The 22766-nt window shown below is 56.0% G+C and overlaps 3 protein-coding genes across 4 annotated transcripts in view; 2 read left to right on the top strand and 1 right to left on the bottom strand.

Annotated features, from left to right (window-relative positions):
- The window catches only part of PAK4 (p21 (RAC1) activated kinase 4), a 45380-nt gene extending 44378 nt beyond the window's left edge, over window positions 1-1002 (top strand). For both annotated transcript variants that reach the window (XM_069457441.1, XM_069457442.1), the window contains exon 10: window positions 89-1002. In XM_069457441.1, the coding sequence (XP_069313542.1) occupies window positions 89-244 (156 nt within the window). In that variant the 3' untranslated portion in view covers window positions 245-1002. The remainder of the gene's footprint in view (window positions 1-88) is intronic.
- A 9297-nt stretch (window positions 1003-10299) lies between these two features.
- Window positions 10300-13299, top strand: NCCRP1 (NCCRP1, F-box associated domain containing). The gene is made up of 6 exons (XM_069456885.1): window positions 10300-10624; window positions 11133-11195; window positions 11280-11331; window positions 12161-12256; window positions 12900-13038; window positions 13159-13299. The coding sequence occupies exons 1-6, from the start codon at window positions 10300-10302 to the stop codon at window positions 13297-13299; spliced, it is 816 nt and encodes a 271-aa protein (XP_069312986.1).
- A 1998-nt stretch (window positions 13300-15297) lies between these two features.
- On the bottom strand, window positions 15298-15869 carry SYCN (syncollin). Its single transcript, XM_069456886.1, is given in 5 exon segments — window positions 15298-15563; window positions 15566-15622; window positions 15625-15702; window positions 15705-15818; window positions 15821-15869. Coding segments are annotated over 5 exon segments (564 nt in total).
- Between the last annotated feature and the right edge of the window lie 6897 nt (window positions 15870-22766).

A 22766-nucleotide genomic window follows, 5' to 3' on the forward strand; every position in this document is an offset into this window, starting at 1 on the left:
CGGCCCCACGGCAAGTGACAAGTGAGGCTGGTCCTCAGACCCAGTGCCAGGGACCCTCTGCCCCTGACCTCCCCCCGCCTCCCCACAGGTGTCACCATCCCTGAAGGGCTTCCTGGACCGCCTGCTGGTCCGTGACCCTGCGCAGCGGGCCACGGCGGCCGAGCTGCTGAAGCACCCGTTCCTGGCCAAGGCGGGGCCGCCCTCCAGCATCGTGCCCCTCATGCGCCAGAACCGCACCAGATGAGGCCCGGCGCCTGCCCTGAACCAAAGAGCCCCTTGGTCGCCCCAGCCCTGCCAAGGCCAGTAGGGGGCCAGCCCGGGAGACACTCCGTGTGGCACCACCCTGTTTGCTGGGAGGGGGACATGGGACCCTACTACTGAACTCTGGTTTTGATTTCATGACTTTTAAGAAATCACAGTGACTCATGGGAGTAAGTGAGATTCCCAGGACCTCCCTATCCTCTGGGACGGGCCCCCTCTGTGTTCTTCTGTCTCCAGGAAGGACAGGCGGCCCTCCCGTCACTGGAAATCTGCAGCGGGGGTTGCTGGGGTGGAGAGAACACTATGAAAGAGGTGCGAGTGTGTGCGTGCGAGTGTGTGCGTGCGAGTGTGTGCGTGTGCGTGTGCGTGCACGCTGAGGGTCCCGTTGCTCTGTCCTCCAGCCTGCAAGTGGGTGTCCCTGACACCTTGCCTGACATCCAGCCCCCGCCCCCCCTGAGCCATTGTGGGGTCGATCATGAATGTCCGAAGAGTGGCCTTTTCCTGTAGCCCTGCTCACCTCTCCGGATGGGAGACAGGGGCCGGGGCCTCCCACCCGCCCCAGCCTCTGCAGCAAATGACTACTGCACCTGGACAGCCTCCTCTTTTCTAGAAGTCTATTTATATTGTCATTTTATAACACTCAAGCCCCTGCCCCCACCTGGGGACAGATGGCCCCTGTCCTTTGGGGTGGCACCGGAGACAGAACTGCCTGAAGAATCAGGTTCCTGCACGGTCAGCGCAGCCCCGCCCACCCCCACCTCAAGTTAGTTTTACAATTAAAACATTGTCTTGTTTTGTGCGTGTGGTGTGTCGGGGCCCCTGCCTGGCCATCTTGGGCGGGAACTTGGGGGGAGGTGGTCTGGAGTGGGAGAGAGGCCTGGCTGCCCCCCGCGTCCAGGCGAGGCAGGGTGGGTGGGCGGATGGCAAGTTCTGGTCCCAGCAGCCGGTAACGGCCCACCCCACTCCCCGGATGAGGGCAGGACTGTCCCCCGCCCTGGAAGCTGCCAGCTTGCCAGAGTCCATGAGCCATGGTGACCAGTTCACCAAATCTGTGATTTCCTGGAAACTTCTAAAGGTGGTCTTGAGTGTGTGGGGTGGGTAGGAATGGACCCTTGAAAATTACGTTAGTAAATTGGCCATGTGGCACGTTGGTCCGTGGGCAGATGGGCTTCGGGGGGATTGACTGGGGCTGACGGACCGGGAGCTGCCACTTGAGAGACACTCGCAAACCCAGGTGCCCGAGGGCGCAGTGATGGGGAAGGAATCTGGCCCACACAGGTGACACCACCACATCTGCGTCCCAGGCACATCCTGCCGCTCAGGCCCTGCTGGGCTGCACTTCCTGCGCCCTCCCCAGCACCCAGGGGTGGGCAGAGGCAGCAGCGGCCTCCCGGGGGTGCAGGTGGGAGAACGAGGAGTGAGCCTCCATCTCCTGTGCCGCCTGGGCGTCACTGGCACCAGAGACCTCAGCCTGGTCGCGGTGCTGGGAAGCAAGGGGCAAGGGCGGAGATTCTGGATTAGCCCAGGCCTGCCGCGGCCCCCACCCCCGCTCCCGGGACCCCTCTCCATAGGTCCTGACCCCCCAGGAGTCTGGCCACCGTTTCTGTGGCAGGGCCTGTGCCAAGGGCACACACGACCTGGACAGATCATCACAGACTTAAACAGAGCAGTGCAGGCAGCCCTCGCTCCGTAGGAATGTGTCTGAGGCCCAGGTGACGTGGATACATTGCTGGGGAAAAAATATGCCAGAATTGGCAGGAAAACATACAGAAAACAAGAGAAGACCAAGATAACACACCCCCCTACACACACCCAAAAATAAAAAGCTTCAGGCTTGAACACTCAGAGATGGGATCTACCAGACTGAGGGAGTCGGTCATTCCCACCTTGTGCAAGTGGTTCCAGAGAGTAAGAAAAGACAGCCCAACTCATTCTAAGCGGATGAGGTTCCAAAACCAGATAAAGGCGGTGAAGACCGGAACATTGCAGAGACGTCGGCTTCGGGGCATCCCACGGGCCCTGAGAACAGCTCTGGGAGGTGCCCGCTCCCCAGTGAAGAAACAGGCTCAGAGACGGCAGGTCACTTGCCCAGTCGTATCTGCCTGACCCCACAGCGTCTCTGCTGCTTTGCCCTGGCCTTGGGTGGCGCAGTGGCTGCTCCTCGAGCCCCAGCGCTGCCTCCTGCTGCTGTTGCCCGTGCAGAAGGGGTTCCCGCGGGAGCGGTCAGGGGCGGGTCAGGAAAACAGGCCCCTCTAGTCGTTTCGAACAGGGGAGGGGCAGATTTAACACCGGCGGCTGGTTAGTTAAAAGCCAGGTACCCAGCGATCATTAAAGGCGCCAGAGCAGAGTGGCTCCTTCCAGCTTCCTGCCCTGCGCTCTCACTCTGCCTCCTGCAGGCAGAGCATCACTGACCCTGCCGGCAAGGGAGTCTGCAGAGCAGTTTTTCAGGCGGAACAGGGAAGCGCTTAGAAGGGCAAGTGTGGACCACACGGCAGCCGAGTGGCACTAGAGGACCCGCTTTGTTCAAATGTAATTGACCAGACACGGCACTCCACGGGAAGGAATGTGAACTCAGCGGGACAGGAGGTGTGGGTGACAGTTAGACCCACAGGCCTGGAGGGACAGCCAGGGATGTGTTAGTCTATAGGGCAGAGGTGTTGGGGTCTCGGAGACCCAAAGCGAGTGATTTAAACAGGTCAGGACAGGGGCTCCCGAAGTGTGCTTCCCAGTCCAGCAGCACGGATGGGAATTTGACGTGTGAATTCCTGGGCCCCACCCCCGGCTGAATCAGAAACTGGTGGGGCCCAGCAATCTGCATTTTAACGAGCCCTCGAGGGCATTCTGATGCCTGCTCAGGTGTGGGAACCGCTGAGATCCACAGGCGTCCTCTCGTGTGAAAGGCCGGCTTGTGTGGGACTGGGCCCTCTCCAGTCGTCAGCAACCCAGGTCCTTCCATCTTGTTCCTTCATCCTGGGACCCCTGCCTCTCCCGCGTGGTGTAAAGTGACTCATCACACCAAGAGGGGCGCGGGGAGAGGAGGGCGCCCCGCCTCCTAAGGACCTGACCCAGACGTTTCACCATTACTTCACTGGCCAGAGCTGAGTCACACAGCCGCACCCGCGGCAAGGGAGGTTGGGGCGGCCGTGTGTCTAACTCCACATTCCAGTCGTGATTCTCCACCCCTGCTGTTCGCTACACTTGCGCGGCTTCCCTGGAAATTCTGATTTAATGACAGAACAGAGAGTCCAGAAGCAGACGCAGATGTATGCGGGAGCTTCATCTATGATAAGGACGGCCCCACGAATGCAAGGAGGAAAGAGATTGTTTAATAGTAGTGCTGGCGAAATTGGCTCATTTCTGGAAAAAAAACTAAATCCCTCCCTAATGCCACAACAAAAAGGAAGCGTAGATCTGTGCTGTCCAGTACAGTGATCGCTAGCCGCGTGTGGATATTTGATTTTAAATTAAAGTGAAATAAAATTAAGCAGACGGCCCCTCAGTTGCACTAGCCACATTTTCACGCTCAGCTGCCACACGTGGTCAGTGGCTACTGGTTGGGCAGTACAGACACTGGACATTCCCGTTATCTCAGTCCTATTGGACACCGTTTCTCTAGATGGATAAAGATCTAACTGTGCAACAAGTGAAGTGTAAAGTTGACCTGGGGGCCAAAAAGGACTTTTTAAACAAAATTGCAAAGGCACACATTAGTACGAAAAAAATAAAGGTGGTTATTCTTTGTAATAGGTTTCAGAATGGGAGAAAATATTTCCAAAGTCTTACACTGACTTTTTTTTTTTTTTTTTTTTGAGATAGGGTCTCTATCTCCCAGGCTAGAGTGCAATGACGTCATCATAACTCACTGCAACTTCAAACTCCTGGGCTCAAGCGATCCTCCTGCCTCCTCCTGCCTCAGCCTCCCGAGTAGCTGGGACTACAAGCACACAGCACCACGCCCAGCTAATTTTTCTATTTTTTGTAGAGAAGGATCTTGCTCACGTTCAGGCTGGTCTTGAACTCCTGGCCTCAAACCATCCTCCTGCCTCGGCCTCCCAGAGTGCTAGGATTACAGGTGTGAGCCACCACGCCTAGCCAAGTCATCTTCCTAACAAGAAAAAGAGAGCAACCCTAACAGGAAAGTGGGCAGAGGACATGAACAGGCAACTTAGAGGAGAAGGAACTGAAAGGCCAGTATGGGTATCACAGTTGCTGAGACTCACTGGTGTAGCTGTCAGAGGCAGATGGAAACAGTGAGCTGCCGTTTTACACTCTGGGTCTGATAAGAGCTAAGAAGTCTGGCTTAGTCAAATTAAGTACTGCACCCATACACGTATCTCCCAGTAATTACAACAGTCACCCGAGGGAGAGTGACCGAGGACGTTCCCTGCAGCATTATCTGCAGGGCAGGAGCTGGAGGCGGCCTTCATGGTGCGTGGCCACCCCAGGGGAGCGGGTGGCTGACAGAGGGGAGCACCCTAAGGATTCCTGTGCAGACGCCAGGACTCACGGACCAAGTGTGCCCCCGAGGAGGGGCGTCAAACCAGTGGGACACAGAGAAAGTAAAAATGGATCTGTCATACAAAGCTGGGTGTATAAATTACAAATTGTGGACCTAAAACAATGGTCCTCATTTGCAAGGCCAAAGAAAGGGATCATTTACGTATTAGAATGGCTACCCGTGGGGTGGGGGGGAGGGAAAGGAAAGGAGGAGTGAACAGCAGAATAAAGGCCTTGAAGGCCACGCAGAGGCTTTGCTATCTAAGCAAATGGCGACCCCCTTTGGTGTGGACGGGCCTGGTCACAGATACTTGAGATAAAAATGATCTAGGTGATTCTAACATGCAACCAGGACTGAGAACGGACACCCAGCAGTTTGTGTGCCACAGGAAGTTGTCATTGACCCCCAGATTCGTGTCTGCCTCCTGAAAACACACCACAATCTACCAGGAAGGCCCATTTCCCAGATCAGAGACTGAGGCCCACAGAGGGAAAGGGGCTTGCCCAGGGACCTAGGCAAGTGTGGGTCTCTTGTCAGCCTTCTGTGCTCCAGGCCCTGGGCTGGCAGTGAGGCTGCGTGTGGGCAGAGCAGATCCCGCCCAGGCCTCACCTGGTCCAGGAGTCTCGGACTCCGATGTCCCCGAGGCTAGGCAGGCGACGTCAGTAATCGAAGTGGGTGAGTGCTGCTCTGTAACGTGGCCCACCCAGCCCCTCGAAGGCCAGTCCCTTCGTAGCTCACTTTGCACCGATATTAGCAAAATGTGCACATCCTCGTGCGTCTTGCTTTTTCCCGCCTCACAACGTATGTCTTGGTGGTTGCTCTCTGTAGGTGCATAAAAAGCAACGGGATGAACAGGGGTGGATTTATCTAGTGTACCTGCGCGTCCCCTGCTCCCTCAAGCACCCCTGGGCTCCCACCTACCCTCTGCCCTAGGTCAAGCCTTCGGGTATCTCAGACCCTCCCCGGATCCTTCCCTGGCTCTGGTCAACCCCACCCCTGTCTCTAAGTCCCTCTCTCTTTCTGTCTCTAAGCCTCAGCCTCTGTCTCTCGACCTCTCATTCTGTTTTCTCTGTTTGTCTCTTTGCTTTCTCTGTCTCTGTCTTTATCTTTGTCTCTTTCTGAATCCCTGCCTCCCTCTCTCCTCTCTGCCACTCTCCGACCTCCCTGCTTCTGCCCTGCCTCACTCCTGCCTCTCTGTCGTCCCCTGCAGGGAGCACCTGGCTCACCGCCCCCTCCAGCTCGCAAACCTCTGTGGTTCCCATCTGGGGCAGGCGGCACCCAACCCAGCCCACCTTTCTCCCACCCCCAGCCCTCCTGGCCTGGCTGCACCTTCCCACCCCCTGCAGCCCTGGCGCAGAACCCAGGGTCTGCTCCCCTGAGTCCCAGGTGCCCCCCCTGCAGGACGCCCGCCCTACCCTCTCCACCAGAAGGCTTGGGTCCTGGGATGTGCTGGCTCCCGGGGGTGACACTGGTTTTGCAGCCGGAGCTGTGGGAGGTTGGACATGGTGCCTCAACTAGACAGAGCCTCTTCCTTCTGCCACGGGGCCTGGCCTTCTCACCGTCCCTGCCCAGCAAGCAGAGCAACAGCCCGAGTCAGCCCCGAGCTGGGGACAAACAATAAACAGACCTGCCCAGGCCCTGCCCCGGTGCGGCTGACACCCCGGCACAGTGAGACAGCTATGCCCAAGCGGGCCTGTTCCACGTACTCAGCTGGATTTACAAATCATACCAGGCGCAAGAAAGAAAGAGCAGGGTGTGGCCACAGAGACTAGCCGGGGCGGGAAACTTACCTGGCCTGGGGAGGGCCCAGGTCGCTTTCTGTGTCCCAAGAGAGAACAATCACCAGGCTGTATTGTCGGGTAGGAAAGCAAGAAGGGCGTGGGCATCGGGAGGCGGCGAGTGTGAGTGGAGACGAATCCCCAGAACCTGTAAATGCTACTTTATTTGGAAAAAGGGTCTTTCCAGATATGATTAAGTTAGGGGCCCTGGGTTGAGGACATCACCTCAGATCACCTGGGTGGACTCTGAATTCAGTGACAAGTGTCCCTGGCCTGTCACTGGCTCCATCCTGTCTTCCTGAGGGTGCTGCATCTTGTCATGAGCAGGATTGGGAGCTCTGGGATGCAGAGAGAGAGGAGGAGCGGTGCTGAGGGGGATTGGGACCAACTCGCAGGTGGCTTAGAAACCGGGCTGAAAACTAGAACCTGATCCGAGACTTCTCGGAGCCACGCGGCATTTTCAGGACAGGGAGGCTTGGCCTAAAGGCTGCAGAGACGGACCGTGCTGGTAGCCAAGTAGCAGCACACAGAGCTTGGACCCTAACCCGAGCCACCCTCCCCGGGGATGCTCATCCAGCCCAGCGCACAGACTCTGGGGCCACAATGCTGGGGCTCAAACTTCCAAGCTGTGTGACCCTGGGCACTTCACTTCACCTCTCTGTGCCTCAGTTTTTGGATCTTCAAAGTGGGTTTAATAACAGCACCTACCTTGGAGGTACGCATAGAACAGAGCCTGGCACACAGTAAGTGCCCCCTAATTGCTGTCGTCTCTGAGTTGTTTTCATCTCCTCAGTTCCTTGGCTTCCCAGATCTGCTGGGTCATAGGGTGGGAGTATGCTCAGTTTCATAAGAAATTGCCAAATCCTTTTCCAAAGCAGTCACACCACTGCTCAAGCCTTTACCATTGCATGATATACGACATGTGGCTTTTGGGGACAGGTGCTGTGTTGGTCATGCAGGCCTTGGCCTGTTTGGAAAATCACCTTTCGGAGGCTGAATCCCCACGCTGGGGCCTTGGCTGCTGGCGGAGAGAGAGGAAGTTTGGGATCTAAAGTTAAAATCCGCTCGGCTTTGCAGGGCTCCAGTCGTGCCCCTGGATCCCTCAGGTTTAAGGAAAAGGGTTCTCGTAGATTCCGGAGCCCATTGCAGAGGGACTGAATCTAACTCCTGGGGATGGGACTTAGAAACACACATTTTTAATAAGCTCCTGGGGTGAATGTGACCGGTCTTCAAGTCTGGGAACCACTGAGTGTGGGGACACGGGTGAGAGGGAAGGCCACGCTGACAGAGGAACTGTCATGAGTAATAGCCCAGGATGCTCGCCTGTAATCCTAGCACTCTGGGAGGTCGAGGTGGGAGGATCGCTTGAGGTCAGGAGTTCGAGACCAGCCTGAGCCAGAGCGACACCCCATCTCTACTAAAAATAGAAAAAATTAGCCAAGTGTGGTGGCGCATGCCTGTAGTCCCAGCTACTCAGGAGACTGAGGCAGGAGGATCGCTTGAGCCCTGGAGTTTGAGGCTTCAGTGAGCTATGATGATGCCACCACACTCTAGCCTGGGCAACAGAGTAAGACCCTGTTTCAAAAAAAAAGATGCCAACAGGAGAGAACAGGTCATAGAGGCAGGGACCAGAAACCAGGCCCTTGAATGCTGGTGAAAGAGCTGGGATCTTCTCCTGAGGGAGGGCACTGGGGAGTCATGGAAGGTTTAGGTGGGGGAGTACCTGGTTGAGTTTAGGCTTCAGTACAACCCCTCTGGCTGTCGTGTGTGTGTGTGTGTGTGTGTGTGTTTGTGTGGAGGAGTGGAACTCCTGTGGGTGAGGCACCCAGAAGAGATGATGTGAAAACCACGGCCAGGTGGGGGGCGGCAGAGGAGGGCGTCACCCCCGCTCTGCAGCCTGCTCACCGCCCTCCTTCCCGCTCTCCTCTGGCTCCTCCCGGCCCCGCCCCGCCCTGGATTCCGACCTGGGAGCAGCTCTGGCTGCACGCACCAGACACCCCTCCTCCCCCCCATGGCGGTGATGGGTCCGAGACAGGTGGGCGGGCGGCCAGTTCGGCGTGGGTTTGCGTGCTTGCGGCGGCCGGGCCATCTCTGGTGGTGTGTTGTGGGCTCTGCCAGTGTTTGTCTGGGAATCTGCTGGGGACCTCCGGGTGCAGTGGGGCTACACCTCACGTGCGTGAGTTGGTTTGCCCCCTCCCCAGGGTCCCCCTGCCCCACCGCCATGGCTCAGTCCCGGCTTGCCTTAGTCCCCTGGTCTGTAGTGGAGACGCTATTACCTGCTCCCACCTCGGCAGGGCTGTGAGGTTTGACGAGTTCAAGACGGACCTTCAGTAAATGTAACCACCAGCTCCGGTCTGCTTCTGTGTGAGTCAGTCTTCCCGGGAGCGATTGAATCTGTGTCCCTGCGTATCTTACCCGAGACTCCATGTGAGTGTGTCCCACTCGCCATGTGCCTCCTGTGCAACCTTGGGTGAGTTACTAGACCTCTCTGCTCCTCTCTGTTTCCTCATCTGCGAAATGGGCACGACGATGGTGTCTACTTCCCGGGGTGGATGCGGAGATGGAATTAATCACTCTGCCTGATGGACTTAGCAAAACACCTGGCACGCAGGCAGCCCTCAATTACCTGCGCATTGTCACGGAGTGCCTGAGCATGTGGGGGCAGGAAGTGCCCTTGGGAGCTTGTGGTGGTATCTGGGACAGAATGAGACAAGGCCTGGGAGGGTGGCCTCTGTTTCCACATCCGTAAAATGGGCACAGCGTTGCTGTGGGTAAGACCTGTACCGGAGCACGTGGGGCCAGCACGCACAGCTACACACACACACACGTGTGCTGATTCTTTCCCTTTCCCTGTAAAAGGCTGATCGTAGCGGCGCCCACCTCCTCATCGTTGTTAGGAGGGTGGAACTACCTTGGGACGGACCCAGAAAGCATCGCTGTGGCACACATTGACAATCTGGGCGCAGCTCAGTGCCCGCGCTTACCTAGGTCAGGTGAAGGATGTGGCCATGGGCAGGAAGTGGCCGTGGGCATCTGGCCCTACAGGTTCCTCTGCCACCCCACCTCCTCCGCACCTCCTGCCCCCATTGCCCCACCCCCCACTCCAGCCTCCCCACGACCTCTGAGGGAGGAGGCTCCGGCAGCCCACCTGCCCCCGCCCAGGAAGGGGTGCAGGCACCCAGAAGCCCAGCTGGGGCGACTGCTATCTCCCTGCCTCCCTGGGGCCCCCCATCTCTGGGGCTCCCCATCTCTGCTTCCAGGTCTCTCTCTGCTCTCCTCACCTTGGTTTCTAGGACAGAAAATGTCGGGGTCCCGAAGGGGTGTCCTAGGTGAGGGCAGAGGAGGAAGTGGCAGAGGCAGGACCTCCCCTCTCCACCCCTCCGATGCCCCCCAGAGTGAGAAGGGGGAGGGAGGAGAGGTCTTCATTAACCGACTTCTCAGTCCTGCCCGACCTGAGCGAGGGGGTTGGGCCTCATTGCAGAGCGCAGAGCCGGGCAGCAGCCTGGGTCCTCAGCCGCCCCAGGAAATTTGAGGGAGGAAGTCTGGGGACCTAAAGAGGGGGCTGGGGACCTAAAGAGGGGTCTGCGGGAGGAGGGGTGGGGGCCCGGGCTCCGGAGTTTGAGGGAGGAGGACCCGAGAGCCCAGATCCTCCCCCTAACACTCCCCTCTCTTAAATGCCATCTCGGGCACCCTGCCCCTTCCTGCTCCCAGTTAACCCCGAGCCCTGCAAAACCCGGGACAGTCGCTCAGACCCAGCTACGGATGGCGGAGGTGCCGGACAAACGCTCTCTCGGTGGCCGGATGGAGGCTGACGGGCCAGCGAGCCCCCAGAAGCTGCCGCCCTCACCACCGTCGCCGCCCCCACTGCCATCCTCGCCACCTCTGCCCTTGCCGACGTCACCCGCGGCCCCAGGGACCCCCGTGCTCCCCCAGCTCGAGCCGTCCGAGGCCTACGCCCGGCAACTGCTGCTGGAGGAGTGGGGGCCGCTGGGCAGGGGCCTGGAGCTGCCCCCGAGCCTCACCTGGAAGGTGCTCCTCCTGCGGCGGCCGCTCTACCGCAACCTGCTGCGCTCGCCCAACCCTGAAGGTGCCTGGAGCACTCTGCAGGCACCACCCAGACCCTCTGTCTCTTCATCTGTCCGTCTCTGTTTCCTTGTCTCTCCGTCTCTATCTCTTCATTTCTCTGCATCCCTCTCTCTCTCCTTTTCTGTCATTGTGCCTGTCTCCCTGCGTCTCTGTGTCCCACCTTGCATCTCCGTTGTACCTCTGTCTCTATGTCATACATCTCCGTCTCTCCCTGCATCTCTCTCTCCTTCTCACCGGCTCCTGCCTGTGTTTCTGTCACTTTTGCTGAGTCCCTCTTTTTGTCCCTCTGTCTCATCTCACTACAACCCCCCTTACCCCCTGGCGGCATCGGTCCCCACCCCCGAGGACGTTCTCCCGGTTCTCTCCCCGGGGCCCTGACTCACTCACCCCCGCCCCACTGCTCTGGCTCGGCACAGGTTGCGGCCCTTCCAGTGCAGCCCTGCGGGGAGGGAGTGGGGGTGGGTGGGGTCTGGGCGCTGGCCTGAGGGCCCCTCACCTGTGCATTGCAGGCATCAACATTTATGAGCCAGCGCCCCCTACCGGTCCCACCCAGCGACCCCTGGAGACTCTGGGTGAGCGCTCGGGGGCGGGGAGCTCAGGGTGGGGGCTGGCCTCCAGGATGGGGTGTTCCAACGCTTTGCCCCTCCACCTGCCAGGCAATTTTCAAGGATGGCACATTAGAACTGAAATGCTCCAGAAGGACCTAAGGTGAGTCGCCAGGGCCAGTGTGGCCTGTGTGTCACAGTGGGACCCGGTTTCCTGCTCTGTAAACAGGGTTAGTCACGGGAGAGGATGCTTGTGAAACACACAGAGTCCGGCTGAGCGGGGCTGGCACACAGCAGCTGCTCAGCAAACAGCAGCCATTATTGTTACTGCTGTTATGATTTTCAGCCTCTTTCCCCGGGAGGGGAAGAGCCACGCAGGCTACCACTTGTCCTCCACCAACCCAAGCCCTGCCTCTGCACGGCGGATGAGGCGGTGTAACCCGGCACTCAGGGTCACACACGCCCAGGTTTGGATCCTGGTTCTGCCACTTCTTTGCGGCTTGACCTTGGGCAAGTCTCCATTGTCTTTTTTTTTTTTTTTTTTTGGCTTTCTTTCAAAATATTCAGGGAGTGCACATGTTTTACGTCACATAGATCGTTTTTGTAATGCTTGAGTCCTGGCTGTAGGTGCGCCTGTCACCCAAATAGTGTTCATGGTGCCCATTAGGTTGGTGTATTCCCCTCCCCCTCACTCCCCCCTACCCCCCCCCCCCCCCCCCCCGCCAAGTTGCTTCCCACTGAGTTTTACTCTCCTAAGTCTCCATCTTGGGCCTGTTTCCTCATCTGCAACACGGGCTTCAGAGCGCATCACCCTCAGAGGGGCTCATGGGAGCCGAGGCTGTAGAGTGCTGGGGGCCCCTGTGTGGGGGGCTCCTGCTATCTCTGAGAGCACCAAGACCAGGGCTCCCTGCTCCCCGGAGCCAGGCTGACCCGGGGGACCTCCAAGGATCCCAGCGGATCCGGACCCCACCGCTCCCGCCCCCTATTCGCAGCTGGACGGTGAAGCAGCAGTGTGTGGACCTTCTGGCCGAGGGCCTGTGGGAGGAGCTGCTCGACGACGAGCAGCCGGACATCACGGTCATGGACTGGTGCGTGCCCCACCCCGCCAGGTCGGGCCCTCTGTCCCGCAGGGCTCCCCAGAGCTCCCCGGGCCCCGAGACCCCCCTGGCGCTGCAGGGTCCAGCTCTGCCTCCACTCCGGCCCCTTCTCTCTGGGTCTTTCAGGTGTTGAAATGTGCCAGGTCTCTTACACCTTTGAGGTTTGCTGAGGCTGTTCCCTTCCCCTTGGATGCCCGTCACCCCCTCTGTTCCCAGGACTAATTCCTGCTTACAGGAGTCATTGGCACATGGCTCTGCCAGGAAGCCTTCCCTGACTGCCCCCCGCTGGGTCAGGTGCATTCGCTCCAGTGCCCTGTGCCCCCATCCTCCCTGACCCCTGTACCTGTGCCCCCTCATCCCCCAACCCCTCTGCCCGTGTCCCCCCATCCCGGCCCTGGCCATTTCTGGCTGTCACTGCAAGGTGACATGTCTGCCTCCCTCGCTGGACTATGAATCCCACGGGGCCAGGCTGTGGGGCTCTCTTGGTCACTGCTGTGTTGCCCGCACCACCCAGCCCAGGGCTGTGCACAGAGTGGGCGCCAGTGAGTGTCTGTTGAACGGGGAATGGGGCCAGAGGTTGGGGCTGGGTTGTTGAGACCACGGTGGCAACTAAAGGCCTGGACCCCACCTCCAGGTTCGAGGACAGCCGGCTTGACGCCTGCGTCTATGAGCTGCACGTGTGGCTGCTGGCAGCGGACCGCCGCACGGTCATCGCGCAGCACCACGTGGCACCGCGGACCTCTGGCAGAGGCCCCCCTGGCCGCTGGGTGCAGGTGAGACTCCCTGTCCCAGTCCCCACCCCCAGACATGTGTTGTCTCCCAAGACCTCGGGGGTGGGGGGAGCAGGTGTGGGTCCCTGATAAGGACCTCTCCCTAACCCCGCTGCCGCACAGGTGTCCCACGTGTTCCGCCACTATGGCTCTGGCGTGCGCTTCATCCACTTCCTGCACAAGACCAAGAACCGCATGGTGCCCGGCGGCCTGCAAAGGACAAGGGTCACCGACTCCTCCGTGTCCGTGCAGCTCAGGGAGTGACTGGCTGAGCCCGTGCCTGTCCTGACCCCACAGCACCGCCCGACCTTAGCTCCGCCCTGTCCCTTAGCTCCGTCCTGTCCCTTAGCTCCGTCCTGTCCCTTAGCTCCGCCCTGTCCCTTAGCTCCGCCCTGTCCCTTAGCTCCCGCACAGCCCCTCACGCCACCTCCTCGGCCCCTCAATCCTGCCCGGCCCTGGGCTTCTGATCTTCACGCGTCCTTGAGCGTCCAACTCTTTGGCATTTCCCCTGCACTCCCCGAGCCCCACGAGGGCAGGGGCCGCTCCCTGCAAACCCGGTGCCCGGCACATAGCAGGTGCTCAGTAAATCTCTGCTGAGCCAACGAATAAATACACGTGCCCAAGGATGCTGAGCGCGTCCCGGTTTCTGCTCCAGAGAGCTTCTCTCGGTTCCTATCCCACCCGCACACCCTCTGGCCTTGACCCTCCAGCACCTTTAAAACCTGTGCACCTTTTGCCTCAACCTTGGCTCTGGTCTCCTCACGCATCCCCAGTGCATGGACTCTCAGCGTCTCCACTTCACTCTTCTCCCATCTCTCTGGACTCACAGAATCTCCCCTAATCCCTCTCCTGCCTCCAGCTGCTCCCAGTTGTCATTCCCCCAGAGCTGTCCCCACACCTCTCCTCCCAGGACCCTCTGTGTCTCTTCTCCAGTGCCCCCAGTGCCCCTGAACCCAGGTATCCATCAATGTCCCTCTCTTGTGAGGGGGGTGGGGGCATATATTGCAACCGGAACGGAACAGAAATAGACAAATCTGAACTAAAGTGACCTTCCTGTGTGGGGCAGGGGTCATTGAAAGTATTTGACACCTGTATGCGTCTTGGGCTGCAGCCAGATCACTGTAGGGCCCCTGGCCCTCGCCTGGGGCAAAGTCCTACAAGGCCCCCTGCTGTCCCATGCAGGAATCAGAGGGTGTCTGGAGGCCCCAGGGACACTAGAACAGCTCAGGGAAGGGTTGTTTACAAGAAAGGGTGGGAAGCATTTCAACACTGAACAATCAGCCAGCCGTCCCTGCACATGCCACACCTGTGTCCTGGGGATGCGTGTCTTGTATGCGCCTAAAACTGCGTCGGAATCTATGGTGTGTCCCCATCCACAGCATTGTCCTAGGTATGGGCTGACCCAGGCCTGACCACCCTGCTCTCTCCCCCATTGCACCTGGTCCTGGGTGGACTTGGGTCCCAAGTACAAGCGGATGGCAGACGGGAACAACTTCACAAGGGCTGTGTTTCAGGAAAGGTGGTGGGGCAGGCAGAAAGCTACTCCTCTTGGGTATTGGGACCTGCAGCAGACCCCAGGGACAGGCCAGGCGAGGGGCTCGGCGCCGTGTGGAGGTTACAGGTGTGGGAACTCCAAAGCCTCAGGAGCACCTGCAACATGATAAAAATTTCCCATCAGGGGATGCCAGGAGCTCGGAGATCCAGGTGTGGTGGGTTCTAGAAGCCTGAGGCTGGGTCAGGGGCTGGGGAATCTCAAACTGAGGCTCCAAGTTCAGAAGCTGGGGGTCTTGGGCTGGGAGAGTTTGGGGCTTGGAGCTCTTGGGGGACAGGAACAGCTGGGATGGGTTTTGGGGGTGCCACAGCTGGATCTACGGTCCAGGGCCTATGAGCTTGGATATGAGTGCAGCGTGGGCTCAGGGCCTCCAGGGTTGGGTCTGGGGGCTGCGGCACTGGTTTTAGAGGCTGATCTGGAGGGTCCAGGTGGGTGGGGAACATGAAGGCCAGGCTGGTCCTAGAATTGAGTCTGGGATCTTGAGTTCTGGGTCGGTTTTAGAGTCTGGAAATCCCAGAGTTGGGTCCGGGAGCTTTCAGATCTCATGATCCGGGCGGGGGATGACTTTGGTTCTGGGGGCTCCGAGGTAAGGGGGTTGCTGAGCCCCCATGCCCAGAGTTAGCTTCCCTGGGGGTGCAGCTGGGGGTGCAGCCAGGTGGGGATTCAGGAAGTGGGGCGGCTGCTCCCAGAAAGGAGGCTGGGGGCTTCAGTCAGCGTCCGAGCCTGGGGAGCCCAGAGCCAGTGCTGAGAGGCTGGAGGGGCAGCGGCTGCAGGTGGGGTGGGGCTGGGCGCTGGGGGTGCGGAGGAGGAGGACCTGGTTTGGGTGCGGGGTCTGAGCTGGGGGCCTCCAGGGCTGCTTCTAGGGAGCTCAGGGGTGGTGGGTCCGGGGCGGGGGGGCGGTTCTTAGCGGAGGTGAGCGGGGGCCTGGGGACGGGCGGGCACCTGCAGTAGAGCGCGGAGATGGTGCTGGACCATCCCCGCAGACGCCGCGGCGGTGCTCCTCCAGGCGCGGGTAGGCGCGGGACGAGAACTGCGCGTCTTGCGGCTCTTGCCGCGGAGGGACCACGCGGTGAGCTCGCAGCGCGGGGCCACCCCGAGCGAGGAGGCGGCGCCCGCTCCAGCGACAGTTCGGCGCCCGCGCAGCAGTTGACGTAGTCGGGGTCGCTATTGTCGTAGAGCTTGGCGCAACTGCGCGTCCTGTCTTCTTGAGGTCGCGCGGGGCAGGCGCCCAGGGGACGGCCGCCAGGGCCAAGGCCAGCAGCAGCGGGCACCGCGGGGACATGGCGACCCCGCGCGCTTTTAAGCGCCTGCCCCGTGGGAAGGGAGAAGCTGCGAGATAAGGACTCCGGGAGGGGAGGGGAAGGCGCCCCGTCCCCCGGGAGCCCCCCGGGAGCCGGATGACCTGCCTAACGCGGGCCAGAAACCCGCAACCGGGGAGTACAGGGTGGACGAGTCTGCACAAAACTTAGTACCTGGCCGGTGCGGTGGCTCACGCCTGTCATCCTGGCACCCCGGGAGGCCGAGGCAAGAGGCTCGCTTGAGCTCAGGAGTTGGAGAGCAGCCCGAGCAAGAGCGAGACCCCCTCTCTACTAAAAATAGAAAGAAAAAAAAAATTAGCCGTGTGCAGTGGCGCGAACCTGTAGTCCCAGCTACTCCGGAGGCTGGGGCAGGAGGATTGCTTGAGCCCAGGAGGCTGAGGTTGCAGTGAGCTATGATGACACCACTGCACTCTAGCCAGGGCGACAGAGTGACACTCTGTCTCAAAAAAAAAAAAAAAAAAAAAAAAAACCACCCAAAAAAACACAAACAACAATAACAAAAATAACTTAGCACCTTAAGATGTTAAATAACAACATTATAAAGAAAGTCAATGGACAGGATTGAGGACGAGTCATTTGCAGTGCGGAGAGCGGCATGGGGTGCGTGGGTAAGTAGGAAGGGCTCTTAAAAATCGACAAGGAGTAGAACAACCCCCCTTCTAAATAAGGGGAGGCTGGAGGAGGCTGGGCAGCTCCCTCCTTGGGAGGCAGGACCCTGGAAAAGGAGAAGCTGGAGATAAGGAGAGGCCGGTGGGTGGGGAGGAGGGGGAGGGAGGGAGCCTCCTCCCACCAGCCAAGGTTGAAAATCCAGAATCTGTGAAATACAGGACAGATTTATTTGCATAACACTTTAAAACATTTTCAAGACAATGTACAAAAGGCTTGGGGAAAATTTTGCAACATTTTGGACAGCATAAAGTTAATAGCTATAATATGTAAAGAGTGCTTACAAACTGACAAAAAGAAATCACTCCCCCGCCACACACACACTAAGGACAGGCCCAAGAGGGGGAGAGGGAGGGAAGATCTGCCACTCCCACTCCAAGAGCCAGGAGACTTTCTTAACTAAGGTTAGAAATCATTAATCTACAATATAAAATAAATGGTGGCCCTGTGGAGCTGTATAAAATTTTAAAAATTAAAAAAAAACGGCAAAAAACAAAACAAAACAACAACAACAAAACCCAACCCATCTAGGGAAAATGGACTCAATTCAGATATTAATAATAAAATGAGCTCTTACCACTCAGCAAGCAGAAACTAAAAAGCCAAAGGGAACACTAAGGAACAGCACAGAAAGGGGAGGGAGGTGGGGACCCCAGGGCTGGACAGAGACGTGGACATCTGGGAGCCTGGCCAAGGCCACCTGAGGCTCTTTGGAATCCTTGGCCTCCTGCCAGACAAGAACGGGGTCAAGAGTGTAGACGTACTGCCCAGACAGGCGAGGGTTCAGTGGCTCTGTGAGCAAGTGCAAGTCTGGGCCTCAGTTTTCTGATGTATAAAATGGACAGTATTCCTTCCTATACCATAGGGTTGTGGTGACGATTACAAGGGATGCTGGAAGGTGTGTGCAGGTTAGGAGAACAGCCGATGGAGCCTGGGTCCAATTCCCAGCTCCCCCATGAGCTTGTGCACAAGATCGCACCTCAAGGCCCCATGAAGGCACTAATGGTATCTACTGCAGAGTATAAGCAGTAAATGAATTAATCCATATAACAGTAGGGGCCACCCTTGGTAAGTGCCATATGAGCATTTGCCATCATTATTATTACGACAACCCTTAGCGCAGTGCCTGGCACATAGTAAAGGCTCAATAAACATAAACCATCACAACGCCATAACACCAACAGTCTGCTGTCATCCATGGTCACTCAGCCAACCCTCCTCCCTACTGATGCCCCTCAGACTCTGTGTCCTCCACCTTGGGCAGGACAGGACTATTGTTAAATCCACAGGCTGGAAACACTGGGAAGTGGGTTCAAATTTTGGCTCCACCACCTGCTTGCTGAGCGCCCTTGGGCAAGTGAACTTACCTCTCTGAGCTTCAGTTTCCTCCTACCTTCACTGGGGCAATAGAAAATGTGGTCTCTGTATAAAGTAACTTGCAAAACACAAAACGTTATGAACAATCCATATCATTGTTATTTGTAAATATAATTAAATACTTAATATATAATATTGCATGAATACAATAGTATAAATGCTAATATCGAAAGCGTGAAATACAGTGCCCAGCACATGACAGGGACTCAGCAAACGGAAGCTGTTATGACTGTTCCCATAAGACTCTGAGATCCTGGCCTTTGGTCTTAGTTCTCCTTTTCTGTCATGACCCCATGAAGTCTACTCTCCAGCTGCTAACTTCCCAGAGGGCCTCCCTGACCCCAGGGACACAGAGTCCCTGCCCTCTGGCTCTGTACCACGGGGGACACAGGGATGGAGACACATAAGTGTAGCAGTCACCTAGAGCCCAGCCCACCCAGGAGGCCATGAGCTCCGATCCATATAGGGACATGGGCAGGGAGACCCTGATGGGGAGATGGAAACAAGGACACTGTACAGGACCCACTGGGGCACAGCACACAGCCAGCAGCCAACAGACTCGGTCTCAGGTGTGGGCACACTTTCAATCCACACGGGCGGCGGTGTAGGGACACCCTTCCCACAGTCAGCCACGGATGGCCACTGATTCTCACTGCTGAATCCTGGAGAGCTGCACACAAGAATGTAGACAATGTAGACACGTGCTTGATATCTGGTCCTGGAGAAACAGTGACAGATAGCCCTGTCCCCCGACGGGACCACACAGCCACCATCACAGACAAGCTCCCTGTCCTCCACCACTCCTGCCACAAACCCCACAAAATCCCACAGGTGCAAAATCTCACGCACACATCTGACATGCTCATGAGAGCACACATGTGACACATACGTGTGACACACAGATGCTCACGCATGCTCACCTAGAAATAATTTCCTCACTGTTTATTAACACAAGCTAGACACAGAGTAGAAAAATAAGCATCTCCTTGTCACATCCTTTTTTTAATTTTTAAAAATTTATTTATTTATTTATGTACTTATGCAACACACAGCATTTTCATTTAAATTATGTGCTACCTATAATGTTTATGTTTGGATACAACCCTGATAGAGACAAACACTTTATTTTTTTCTTCTAGTGACAATTTCATGTGTGTAGCCATCTCCTTTTTTAGGATCTGCTGAAAAATGTAGAATCAAGGTTGTGCGATCTGAAAAGATTTCCTACTATACAAATCAAAATATATCCGTATTAAAAATAAACAAATCTGTCATTCTTCCCACTGCATTCCCAGAGTCCTTAGCGATGCCCCTGCTAGAACTCTATTCACATTGTGTTCGGATTAGTGATTTATCATCTGACTCTCTGAAGGGCGCATGGGTTCCTCCAGGGCTGGACGTTCTTCCATTTAAAAAAAGGATGTGGCCGGGCGCGGTGGCTCACGCCTGTAATCCTAGCACTCTGGGAGGCCGAGGTGGGTGGATCGCTGGAGCTCAGGAGTTCGAGACCAGCCTGAGCAAGAGCGAGACCTCGTCTCTACTAAAAATAGAAAGAAATTATCTGGCCAACTAAAAATATATATAGAAAAAATTAGCCGGGCATGGTGGCGCATGGCAGTAGTCCCAGCTACTCGGGAGGCTGAGGCAGTAGGATCGCTTAAGCCCAGGAGTGTGAGGTTGCTGTGAGCTAGGCTGACGCCACGGCACTCACTCTAGCCTGGGCAACAGAGCAAGACTCCGTCTCAAAAAATACATAAATAAATAAATAAATTTTTAAAAATTAAAAAAAGGATGTGACAAGGAGATGCTTATTTTTCTACTCTGTGTCTAGCTTGTGTTAATAAACAGTGAGGAAATTATTTCTAGGTGAGCATGCGTGAGCATCTGTGTGTCACACGTATGTGTCACATGTGTGCTCTCATGAGCATGTCAGATGTGTGCGTGAGATTTTGCACCTGTGGGATTTTGTGGGGTTTGCGGCAGGAGTGGTGGAGGACAGGGAGCTTGTCTGTGATGGTGGCTGTGTGGTCCCGTCGGGGGACAGGGCTATCTGTCACTGTTTCTCCAGGACCAGATATCAAGCACGTGTCTACATTGTCTACATTCTTGTGTGCAGCTCTCCAGGATTCAGCAGTGAGAATCAGTGGCCATCCGTGGCTGACTGTGGGAAGGGTGTCCCTACACCGCCGCCCGTGTGGATTGAAAGTGTGCCCACACCTGAGACCGAGTCTGTTGGCTGCTGGCTGTGTGCTGTGCCCCAGTGGGTCCTGTACAGTGTCCTTGTTTCCATCTCCCCATCAGGGTCTCCCTGCCCATGTCCCTATATGGATCGGAGCTCATGGCCTCCTGGGTGGGCTGGGCTCTAGGTGACTGCTACACTTATGTGTCTCCATCCCTGTGGAGACCTTGATTTTAGCCCAGTGAGACCCCTTTCGAACTTCTAACCGCCAGAACTATAAGATAATAAATTTGTGTTGTTTTAAAGCACTAAGTTTGTAGCCATTTGTTATGGCAGCAATAGGAAACTAAAACACAACTGATCCAGGCTTGCTCTTGGAATCTTTCCCTATCTTTAAGGCCCCTGGTTAATGATAATCCAAACCAACACCTAAGATCAGGAAACACATTGTGTACTTTCCAGGTGCCTGAAAGAATCTCAGCCCACTGCGCTTGTCATCGGATGTGAGCCACGCAGCAGTCCTACAAAGGAAGTGTGAAGCCTTCAGTACAGATGTGGGAAAAGAAAAATATTCAGATCACTACTTAGGTTCACATCAGAACTCATTACAATTGTGTGGTGATGTGTCACTGAGTGGGATTACTTCTATATTATTCTTAAGGGACAGTATAACCCCAAAGCAGCCATAACTGTGTGGTTTGGAAGCAGTGGTTCTCAAAGTGTGCTCCCTGGGCCAAACAGCACCAGCATGCTCTAGGAACTTGCTAGAAGTTCAGATTCTCAGCCCCACCCCAGCCCCACTCTGAAACTGTAGGGGTGGTGCCCGACAGTGAGAGGTTAACAAGCCCTCCTGGTACTTCCACTGCACACTCAAGTTTGAGAACCACTGGGTTAGGGCTTTGGTCTAAGACTTCATGCATCACTGGTGGTTTATTACATCTAGAATGTTCTGTTTTGATACCTCAATTTGCTCAGATCCTTTAAAAGTATATCCCATATAATTTTCCTGATTACAAAAACATTCCATTAGCAATTAGAAAAAGGAACATCTCTTGGGGTCCCAGGTGGAGCCTCCTAATAAAATGTCTGGAACCCAAATGCCGGGAATGAACTTGAATCTTCTCCAACACAGACAGAAGAGCCATTGTCATCTAACTTCAGGGCATGGCTGATGTCATTTTCTCAGGCACACTGCTGCAGGGAGGTGCCTTGTGTTGAAGGTTCCCTGGGTCCCACAGGCCAGAGGTATCAACCTTTAAAATGCTGTGAATCACGGGGGTGGGGTGGGGTGGGGGTTGCAGGGGCTGAGGAGGGAGGGGAGGTCTTGTTAAGCTCCAGGTTGATTGAGTCTCTGTGAGTGGGCTTAGCTCCTGCGTTCCCTACAAGTCCCCAGGTGATGCCAGGCTGCTATGGGCCATCGTTTCAGTAGACAGGCTCTCTGCAGACAGTCCCCGCTGAGGCGGAGGAAGCAAGAACACAGCCCAAATTTGGAACCTGCTACCAGGAGGAGGTGGCAGGAATTCAGAGGCAAGCAAGGGCAGGGGACACAGGAAGGCGGTTGAGAGTGAAAGAGACACTCAGATGAAATTCAGAAGGCGAAGGACGCTGAATCTGAATCTCCTAAGGGCTAGAACAGCTTTGGCCGGAGAGACTCTCGCCCAGAGAGGGGCAGAGTCTCACTGGCAGCAGGGCTGGGGAAGGGACAGCCCAGAAGCGCTCAACAGGTGGCGCCGTAGCTCAGAAAGTGAACCAGCTGGTCCTGGAGCCCAGGTTCAAATCCTGACTCTGCTGGTTCCGTGCTGTGTGAGCTTGGGCAGTTACCCAGCCTTTCTGAGATTCAGTTTCCCTCGTGTGTGAGGTGCGTATAATACACACAGAAACTTAGTTACACCTTCCTGGAGTTTTCAGATCTGCAGGGAGACTTCCTTTTTCTTATTGCATATGTTGGTCATCGGTACATTCTCTTTTTTCCTTTATCAGTTTTGAGTTAAACGGCAGCACTTTTGTTAGTCTTTTCAAGTTACCAACCATAACTAACACTTGGCTTTATGGGGCCTCGCTGTGGTATATTTGGGGTTTTTTTCTTTAATTCGAACTTATTTGATCTTATTTCATTAATAATAATAAATAGTGCTAGTTTCCATTATGGGTTTGGTTTTTGTTGTTTCTTTCAATGCTTGCTTCCTTTATTCTTTCTTTTTTTAAAAAAACTCTTTTTTTTTTTTTTTGAGCCAGAGTCTCGATCTGTTGCCCGGGCTAAAGTGCCGTGGCATCAGCCTAGCTCACAGCAACATCAAACTCCTGGGCTCAAGCGATCCTCCTGCCTCAGCCTCCCAAGTAGCTGGGACTACAGGCATGTGCCACCATGCCCAGCTAATTTTATATATATATATATATTTTTTTTCAGCTTATTATGAGGGTACAAAAGTTCAGGTTACATAAGCTGCCCATGTACCGCCCATCCCCCCCAAAGCATACCCATTCCCCAGACAGTGCGCATCGCACTCATCATGTAGTTATACCCCCATCCCCTCTCCCCATCGCTATATATTTTTAGTTGTCCGGTTAATTTCTTTCAATTTTTTTAGTAGAGATGGGGTCTCACTCTTGCTTAGGCTGGTCTCAAACTCCTGAGCTC

The sequence above is a fragment of the Eulemur rufifrons genome, chromosome 24 (assembly GCF_041146395.1).
Source record: "Eulemur rufifrons isolate Redbay chromosome 24, OSU_ERuf_1, whole genome shotgun sequence".
NCBI classification, from domain to species: Eukaryota; Metazoa; Chordata; class Mammalia; order Primates; family Lemuridae; genus Eulemur; species Eulemur rufifrons.